Source organism: Trematomus bernacchii, unplaced genomic scaffold (assembly GCF_902827165.1).
Source record: "Trematomus bernacchii unplaced genomic scaffold, fTreBer1.1, whole genome shotgun sequence".
NCBI classification, from domain to species: Eukaryota; Metazoa; Chordata; class Actinopteri; order Perciformes; family Nototheniidae; genus Trematomus; species Trematomus bernacchii.
In genome coordinates, this window is record NW_022987942.1 from 3696047 (window position 1) to 3706444 (window position 10398).

The 10398-nt window shown below is 41.5% G+C and overlaps 1 protein-coding gene across 1 annotated transcript in view; it reads right to left on the minus strand.

Annotated features, from left to right (window-relative positions):
• Positions 1–3485: 3485 nt before the first annotated feature.
• Positions 3486–10398, minus strand: part of LOC117470708 (DDT domain-containing protein DDB_G0282237-like) — a 9330-nt gene continuing 2417 nt past the window's right edge. Inside the window, exons 6-10 of the mRNA XM_034115553.1 lie at positions 6145–6305; positions 5466–5625; positions 4606–4731; positions 4387–4456; positions 3486–4126 (exon numbers count right to left, since the gene is read on the minus strand). Coding sequence (XP_033971444.1) covers positions 4005–4126; positions 4387–4456; positions 4606–4731; positions 5466–5625; positions 6145–6305 — 639 coding nt within the window. The 3' untranslated portion in view covers positions 3486–4004. The remainder of the gene's footprint in view (positions 4127–4386; positions 4457–4605; positions 4732–5465; positions 5626–6144; positions 6306–10398) is intronic.

A 10398-nucleotide genomic window follows, 5' to 3' on the forward strand; every position in this document is an offset into this window, starting at 1 on the left:
ACGGTTTCGGACGTCACACACGCCTTCTTCGGCCCGTGGGTGCCGCGCTTCTGGACCCCGTCTCGCCTCTTCCCTCGCCTCGGCGGTTCCGGACGTCGCCCATGCCTTCATCGGCCCGTGGGTGGCGCGCTTCGGGACCCTGCCTGGCCTCACCTCTAACCGCGGCTCACGGTTCGCCTCGACGGCGCCCCGTCTGGCCTCTCCCCTGTCCACGGCTCCTTCCTCCCGGGGACACGGCTCCTTCCTCCCGAGGACTTCGTGCCCGCCGCCGCTGTGCCTTCGCCTGCGGCCGGGCAGCGCTCCTCCCTGCTGGGGACCTCCGGGTGTTTCACGCCTGTCCCCACGACGCGACCCTCTCCTGCGGCCCCCTGACGACGGCCCGTTCCATGGCCCGCCCTCCTCGGCCCCTGTGGTGCTTCCTCCCGGACGCGAGGATTGTGTCCATGGTTGAATTCTGGGGGGGCTTGTGTAGTGATCACTGATTCATACATACACTGGGGTTACATAATTCAATCCGGGAACTACAGGTTGGGGGTATTGTTTCCGCCCGGACATATATGTTGACGGTACCTCCGGGGTACCTACAGTGTGTGTGTCCCTTTCACTTTCTCCTCTTTCCTGCAACCCGACAGCACGTCGATTTCTGCTCCCCAATAAAGAGAGATTTGCACCTCCGATGCACCGCCTCCGTCTCCCTTCTCTCGGCACTACACTATCACGTTTAATCGTGTTTTATGCCGTTTGCCAAGACTTGATAAGTCGCTCGTAAAACACAGGAGGTATGGAAACTAAGAACACCATATGTGGTAAATTGTACAGCTAATATAACACAACACATTAGTTGTATTTCCTTTAACTGGTGGATTATGGATATATAGTTGCTGATCGACAGCTGGAACACAAACCACCAAATACAACAAAATAATTCAGATCCAGTCGTCATGACTCCACTCCGGAGGGATTCCCCGATCATTTCTTACAGTTTCTCATCAAGGGGGGGTCTCCTGTCCCCGGGACAGACACACTGCCTGAGGAAGGTTATGTGTATTTATTTTGTCATTAACTTTTTTCGGACCACTTATTTATTTATTTTGGTGACGATCCGACCTCCATGCTGCTACTCAGGTTCAAACTGCATCCACCAAACATGATTTATCACGACCTCCCCACAATAACCAAAATCTGACACGGTGTGAGATGTCTTTTTTAGCTGTTCTGTCGTCATTTCCTGCGATCTTCTTCATGCAGTCAGTCAAAATGAATGAATGAATGAGCGTTTCTTTGACTATTTATAGGCAAATATGGGCGTTACGTGAAGCCTGCAAAAGCTGCGCCGCATTTCGAGTCGATTGTATTGTGTGGGCCAGGTGTGATCCATGTGGAGGGATTGGGCACATAAGTGGGGGGGGGGACACATCTAGAGTGTGTGTGTGTGTGTGTGTGTGTGATCTGATCCGGATGGTTACTAATTCCTTTTCTTTATGGCGGTCATTTTTGACCGGGAACACCATGGGTGTTACAAAGTTGACTAAATCATCCAAAAGGCAATGAAAGTGGTGATCAGCAATTTGATATGTTCAGATGTCTACTGTGAAGGATATCATAAAGCCTTAATGCAATCGAATGTAAAACAAAAAAGTTATGATTGATGAAAGTAGTAAATCGTTCAGATTTGACCCGAAGACAACAGGAGGGTTATAAGATGTATTATGTGAAGGGAAAAATGCATCTCTTTATTTTATTATTCATCATTGTCACACAATGATAGCTTTGAGCATTCAAGCTCCCTCTCACGGTGACTGGATAAAAACATTTATTTTTCTAAGGATTTCAAATGGGTCTTAGAGTCTTTGTGAGAAATAAAACATTTCAATGGAGTCAAAGTAAATCCACAACCTGACAAAGTCGCACCATTTGCTGACAGCAAGCCAAGAAAAACAAGTAGACCGTCCAAAAACAGAGAAAGCTATGAGAGCCTCCAAAGAACAACAAGCTGCATCCTGGTGAGGAAAAATTAACATGGGTCCTTCAATGGCTAGTTGAGGCTAAAAAAACAAGGGCAATGCTACGATTCTCAACTGTAAATAAATAAAAATATGTTTAAGAGTTTTGGTCTAAATATAATTTCCCTTTACATGACAACTGTACAGGGGGTGCACAACTCATCCTTTTGATTGACAGGAGGTTTGCTTCTTGCTGCTCTGCTGCATCACCCCGCAGCCTCAACTCCACATGAAGATCCACCTCTTTACCCATTTATGGATTAGAGCCATGCAGAGTCTTCACAGAGGCTTATACAGTCAATGGGTACAACTGCTCTGCTCAAGGATAAACTGCTCCACAAAAGATAGCTATGATAGGGAAGGAATGGTAACACAAATATGTCTAGTAAATAATTGATGTTATGAATGACCTACCATGGTTGGTTAATGGGTTCAGAGCAAGTTAGCTTGCTGGCTACATTAGCTAATCAACGCGCTAGTTAACCACTGTGGGAAAAACTCCACTTTTAAGAATGACTCGAGCCTCAAACAAACCATTAGCTCCAAAAAACATTGTCATTGTTACGCGCTCCCGTTCTTTCTTTCCTCCTGCACCTGATCTGCTCCTGGCTCCGCCTCTGCTCAGGTGTTCCAGAAGGCTGGAGGAGAAGGAGCTCTCTGACACGCTGTCCCTCTGCTGCCTGACACTGCAGCAGTCAGTTATCCTCAGTAAGGATGTAGCTCTTTAATCAGGGTTCATACACTTTTTCACCAATGATTTTCAATGACTTTTCCATGACTTCTCCATGACCTTTAGCTAATTTTCCATGACCAAAAAAAGTACTCTTTCTCAGCAGTACCACTGAAAATTGTTTATTTTAACATGGAACAGGAAAATAAGGTCTGCATATGAAACATGTTGTGCCTATCTAAAACAAATCCAATAGGCTTACTAGCTTCTACACGCTAAAGCAACTCAAATCTCTCACCAGCAAAATACCTCGACAGTTAAATGCCATTTTACGTTTCATTACTATACGATACAGTATTTATTATCATTATAGTATTACTATTTTGGCGATTAGATAAAATATAAATTATATTTGATGCAACTTTAGTTACATTTCCATGACTTTTCCAAAACTTTGGGAAAAATATTGTTTTCCATAACTTTTCCAGGGCCTGGAATTTGCATTTTTTTCCAGGTTTTTAATGACCGTAAGAACCCTGTTTAATGTATCATGTCTTTTTGTATATTCTATTAGTATGGAGGACCTGGTAGTCCAGTATTATGCCAGGTTATTATGCTAGGGGGGCCGAAGTTCTGGGTCCTACGGCCACTGGTTGGCTAGCCCAGACTTCTGTAATCGTTTTGTTCTTTCCTGCCAGTACTCCAGGCTTCTATCATTTAATTTAGTTTGAATTAAAATTTAAAATATATCATATTTTTGTAAACTCTATCGGGTTTGGTGTTTGAAATATATGTTGCGGGTCACAAAGTGAGCCACAAATGTTGTTTTAATGCTTTAATACATATTTGGGGGCTCGTCCTTGTTCCTCCCATCATTATACCTTATCTTCCTTTCTATTGTAAAATATGAACACTTCACCTCTGTAGGGTATATATGTAGACTTTTGAGCTGAAATTGAATTCAAACCTCATCTCATGCAGTTTCACATATTGACAGACTACATTTGAAAAGAGACTCCAAAAATAAAAGCTCTGTCCTCCACGTCCTGATACCTGGCTTTACATTTCTCTTGTTTGTTGGACAGGAGCTATGGATATATGACCACAACCTGAAGCAGCAGGGTGGTCTTTAACAAGATACTGCTATACTTACAGGTCACTCAGAATCAACTCTTTTGGGCCCAGTCGCATTCTGTCGCGGTAATGTAGTCCAGAATAGAAAAGGAATGAAAGTGGGTTCCATATTACACTGAGGGTCTGGGACAATCAGAAGCAGAAAGTCTGTTCTCTTGTTTATTGCCTTGGCAACATATCCGCTGTGGTGCGCAGGTCTACTGCTTCCTCTTGCCTCTCGACTTGTTCTGCTCCGATTCCACCAGTCTCATGCTGCTGCTCTTGATCTCGTCGCGGGAGGGACAGCACTCATGTTCATTATCGCAGACTTCAGGAGAGTCTGTGGGACAAAGGAAGATTCTTAGTCAAATTCCTGATTCCAAGACAAGTTCATGTTCTACGCCTGCCCCGGATCAATCAATCAAATGTAATCAATCATCAATAAACCTTTTTTAATTAGCCCAATATCACAAATTACACGTGTCTTTACAGTGATTACAGCATACGACACCCTCTGTCCTTAGACCCTCGCATTGTACAAGGACAACGACCAAAGGAACCCCAGTTAATGGAGAAAGAGGATAGAAACCTGCTACTTACGTATCGGGGTGCTTGGTCTTTTGACGTTCCTCGACTCCATCCGGTTGAGCTGCTCAAGCAAACTGTGAACCTTTGGAAGGAGACAGAGAGGTTAACACATTCAGCGCATACATCACTTATCAAACCGACAAGCCGACAAGTGAGGGAAACATCAGGCATTGAAACATTACAAAAGAGAAAGGATGACAATAGATGGAAAGTATGAGAGGATTAAGGCACCCTCTCTTGGTCCAGGCCGCTGATCTCAGCTTTGTGCTGCGATGCTCTTTGCAGTAAGGTTGGCAGGCAGTTGCTGATGTCCTTCACTTTGTCTAAGCTCTCAGTACAGGATGCACTGGACAGTTCCTAAAGAGGAGTCACACATTTGTTAAACACGTCAGTTCGTTTCTCCTGTGCTTTCTCTGCAGTGACAGGTCACAATGTGTGATGTGACTTTTTTTTATAAACTACAAGCTAACAAATTTGACTTGAGAAAGTGATGAGAAACACATGGAGACATACAGTCCCATAATGTTGTTTTTAAGCAATTCTATTAAATGTTTGTCAGTCCTGTCAGACCATAAGGTCAACTTTTGTATGTCTTAATAATGTACCTGCAGAGCTAAGGACTTCCATCAGCCTGTTCACTTTGTCTTTGTGATTATCATTATTATTTGTCATTAGCATTAGGATACTGTAGGTCTAAATGACATATAATCATAAATCCTGCTCTGACTCACAGTGTGTACACCAACCACTGCTAATCTTTGGAGAGTTCATTCGATGGACACTTTACAGAAGTTCTTCACCGCTGAACCTTTTCAAATAAATTGTGACTGGAAGTGAGAATGCTCAATAAAGATCTTGGTGACATTTTTTTAATTTCTAAAGAACATGTTCTATTTCTGAAGAGAGAATAGCTTTTCATATCCATATTGGATCATTTCGGTATGTTGATTTTTTGTTGTTCCATTAAGATAAGTATGTATTCTCTGGATATATTATGTAGCACAGCTTTGGCTTGTATGTGCAGTCCCTCGTTAAGAAAGGAGAGGAGGAATGATTACAGGTGCCATGTGAACAATGAGTTTAGAGAGGACCTGGACGGGCTCGCAGCTCATTCTGAAGTAGAGGTTGTTGACCCCCCGCTCCACAGTGGCCAACAGGTCCTGGGACTGCTGCAGAGCGCCATGCAGGCGTCTGACACGGAACACTTCCTGATTCAGCTCGGCCTCCATTTCTCCCTTCAGCCCGTCAAACCTTGAACAAAAAAAAATCCATTATATAAGACAGCCACACGTCCCCCTGGGACAAAAACATGGCAGTAAAATCGCTGTGCAACATGTCTGAACACTGAACATTGAATACTGTCATTACTGTAATGTATACAGTATTTTTCTATTCTACTGTTCAGTATTTCATTTTATATTGCAGTATTTTATTTACTTATTTTATTTCTTTGTTTTGTGTCTTATGTATTCATTGTGTTGCATTGCTGTGCATATGACAATAAAGCCTTTGAATTTCTACAACGTTGTACTGACTGACTTAATTGCAAGTGAGCACAAATGTAAAGGTTCTATATAAAGTATCCAGAGAAACAGCAGATCACTGTTTTCAATGTAAACATGATCCAGTGTAGTAATGTCTAAATGGGCAGAATGAAGTCTCTCTCACTAAGGACTGACATTTGAATATGACCCTTAAATATGACACTAAAGACTAACATGTGAATATGGGACTTAAATAATACACTAATGCCTTTTGACCCCTGTGTACCTGGTAGCTGCAGGTTTGCTGCTGAACTTGAGCTCAGCGTGCTGCAGGTGCAGCTGGGTCAGAGCTGCGTCCTCCTGCCAGGTCAGCTCCTCACAGCGGGTCACCTCAGAGAGGAGGTGCTGCTGGGTGGCTTGCTGCGACACCACCTTGCTGACCAGTTCCTGTTAGGACAGGCAGACATGATACAGCCAGACAGCAGAGCACGGGCCACGATACAAATAATGTTGATGATACAGTAGGAATGACCTTGACTTCATTCACCATGCACCTGTTGTGGAAAACAGTCACATCTGCAGTGTGTCACAATACAAATGAGAAGTCTTAATAAATGAACAAAGAGGTACAAAACAAAAGCATCTAAAAGATTTAAAGAAGCAAGACTTACTTAAAGTGGACCTATCATGCTATATTTAAATGATATATCGTAGGGCCATACCTATATAAGGTACGTATATTTATACGTTTCTGTTTTCAAAATACCAAACAGATCATGCATGTTAGCCATGCCTCATTTCGCTCTATGTGCGGTTTGCTGTCTACGGGTCTGATCTCTGTGAGCTGCAGCTGACCACGCCCCCCTGCAGGAGAGGGGAGCCGTGCTCTGATCAAGTCAAGAGGGGGAGAAAAAAAGATCTCCGTCCTCCTGTTTTATTATATAGAGTCGTTATTCATTTGTTTTAAAGCTCAATAAATAACAAAGAAGACCTTTGACCGGCACTTTTCTAATTTTGTCCGGAAGATTTAAACTTTAACGGACATCTTGACCGGCGAAAGAAACTGCACTGTAAAAACTGTTGCTTTGGTAAAACTTAAAAAATATGTGTCAAGCGATTCCAAGCAATTTTAAGAGTTTAGTCAACTTTTGAGTTGGTGAAATGTACTTTTTTTAGTTTTCCTCTACTCAAGAATGTGTTACTTTGCTAAAACTTAAAAAATATGTGTCAAGCGATTCCAAGCTATTTTAAGAGTTGGGTAAACTCACTAATGTGATTTTTTCTGCATATGAAAAGAAGAGATGAGCCTACAATTAAAAGCCCAGATATTAAGTGTAACCAATGCAAATAACAATCTGCTAAGAACCACACGAGAATAAAGTAAATTATAAAACACAATTGAGTTGCCGGAACCTATATACGACAAACTCTTCCTGATTTCAATCCAACCCTTTAAATATTTGATAGCATTGAAACATTGCAGATTAAACAAATAAATTAAAAAAGGGAACATTATGGACATGTTAATACATTTTATTAAAATGTGATTATTTCAAAACAGTTGTCATAAAAGAGTAACAAGTTTGTTTAAAAGCACAACACATTAACATACATGGAGACACATGGTTATTACTTGATGGTTATAACTGCATCTGGCTCTTGGGCAACGTATCACTTCATGCTGTGCATCACGAGCCTGTTGCACTTCGACCTCTGCTGTTCCCTGTAAATACAAATAAAACACTAAATTGAGTACAAATCAGGACACACCATGTGTTTTCCTCAAAACAAAAATCAAATCCGTCTTGAAAACATAACGAGCCAGTTTACATTAGCTGTTAACAGACGGTAACAGAGGTGCTATTCACATGCATTACAAGGGGTTTAAGCCATCAAAAAAAGGCTGGTTTGCAAGAAAATGAACCACATAGTCATGATATTGATATAGTTCATAAAATGTCCAACTACTTCTTTTTAACCCCACCTCATGCTCAGAGATGTATATAAAGTGGCACATGGGTCCTAGAATAAAAAGAACAGACGATTATTTCAACTTTTATCTTGATAAGTGAGAGCGCAGGCCAGTCTACATGAATGCAGGGCAAGGCACGTTTCTGTCCAAAGGTTCCATGATGGAGTCGATAATGTTTTAAAATATCACTTTGAGTGGTGACACTAGTGCTGCATAGTTTACATCTCCATCACATCTGTGATTAAAAAAATAGAAATGGGTAAGTTTACCTGATGCTCATTATATTAGTATGTAAACATAACACGTCTTGAATTAACCTCTGAAACAACAACTCTGACACACTCAAGGGCTTACCTAATGTGAACCTGAAGTCCATAGCAGGAGGCAAAATGTCTTCAAGAGGAGGTGTGTTTTCTGGTGAGGCAAATGAAAGAACAAAATAGTTACATGATGACAATGTAACAATCATTTCAGTAGAATTCATTAAAACATATTTAATTCAATTAATGGAATCAAACATTAAAACACAAGTATAATTTAAAACGGTATTGTATTTATATACATTTATAAGGATGGCATTGTTAGATACCAGTACAATTCCATGATTCTCTACACAGCAGATCCTAATTACTTCAATATACACTCCTTTATCTCGTTTGCATACTGTCTAATATCTACTTTATGTTGTAGTAAAACATCTCCTTAATAAAACTGTATTTATTGATATTTCTCGCTAAAGACTGCATTTTACTGTACTACATTGAACACATCTTGCTGACGTTATACATGCCTCCTCGCCCAATACACACTGAATGCACCTTAACTGAAATCACCTCCGTCACTTTCTACTGAGAGCTAACGTGAACTCTCCTGCAGATTCCAACATGGATAGCGTTGCATAAGCATGAAAAATATAGTTTGCACTTAATTTTGTATAATAAGAACTCGATGCTGTAACTGCAGACTATGAGTTTAAATTGGGTACACTAAGATTGTAGAAAGATAATTCATTGCTCACAGTAAAACAAACGGCGAAATACATATAGAGGAATTAATATCAAATAGGCGCATTAGTAACTTACTCTTACATAACCGCTGGGTTATAAAGTAGTAGGGAATAGTTTTAACGGAGGTATTTTACCGCACAACATGCACGGCAGGAGAGCCTCTGAGCCCCGCGGCCGCATCACGGTGCCCGGGCCAACGCTTAGAGCGGCATACTGTAGGGGAACAGTTTGCGGAGTTGATTCTTAATACGTACTCTTAACTTAACCACTTTTAACAGAATTGCGTCGGTAAGCACTTGATGCAAACTTTGCCCAACAACTTTGCGTGAAGAAATAGACTACATGAGCACGACAGGGCTGAGTCTAACGTTAACAGCAGTAATGGCGCTGGCATGCATTAAAATGTCGATGTTTCGTTCAAAACAGTGAATACAAGAAAAGTAAATAACACTTTCTAGTTAAAAAGCAGTAATTAATAACTCAGGTGGCATGCTTACTTGTTTTACGATGGTTTGAGGAGGATCCAACGCAAACACGTGTCCAACTGCTGAAGAACCGCTGCAAAGAGGAACAGGAAGTCTCACACCGTGGTATTCTCCTTTGAGGGCGTGGCATGACCGTGGCGTTGAAAAAAGCATTTTTATTACGTTTTCCAAAACGTCTTTTTAAAGAAAGTTCAGAAAATGTGATATTAATTTACAAATTAATGAGTTCTTAAAACATGTTCTCATTGTTGCTTACGTGTTACTTATTTAAACGCACATTGAAAAAAAACTAATTTAGGGCAAGTAAATTACATACAAAAATTGAGTTTTGTTGACTTCACCATCGGAACTGTTTTTACAGTGTGAAACTGAAACTCTGCCGCACGGTCCCCTCGTTCCTTGGAAGAGGCGGAGAGGTGGGTGTTTGTCATCTGCTGGTGGACTAACCGGAGAGAATGACAGTGCTTGCCTCGACGGGGAGGGATTGCATTGAATTAAAGCAGCGGGAGCAAACGCTTGTCTCGGGGAGGGAGAAAAAAAGCCACAGCGGAGAATAAACAGAAGGGTAACCATGGTAACTATGGGCCGGAAGTCTTCTTCGCTGCTTTTGTGGCAGACTACAGCGCCACTTACAGGCCTGGCATATGTACTACAGCGTCTCCAGCGCTTTCGAGCGGCAATGGCCGGCCGTGGCCCAACCCCACATTCCCCTGATAGGTGGAGAGTTGGCCCAATAGCCCTAGCGCCACTTCTGTGACGTCATAGAAGTGTTCAAATCTGGATCAGTCTGTATCAGATCCGTTGCAGCCCCTTTTTTAGAGATTTGGGTATGGAGGAAAATAGAGAGGGTTGTGTTTTCTGACACTTGGTGAGTTCCCTGGAACACCGGGGACACATATTCATGTATAAAAGACGTACAAAAGTGCATTTTGCATGATAGGTCCCCTTTAAGTTGATATGATATATCAACACACTTTTCTTCTTTCTTTTAATTTCTTATCAGGGGCAATATAATGAGTTTTAAATAGATATAAAGAAAACATGTTTATGTTGATATTGTAAGTCATAGAGTTGAT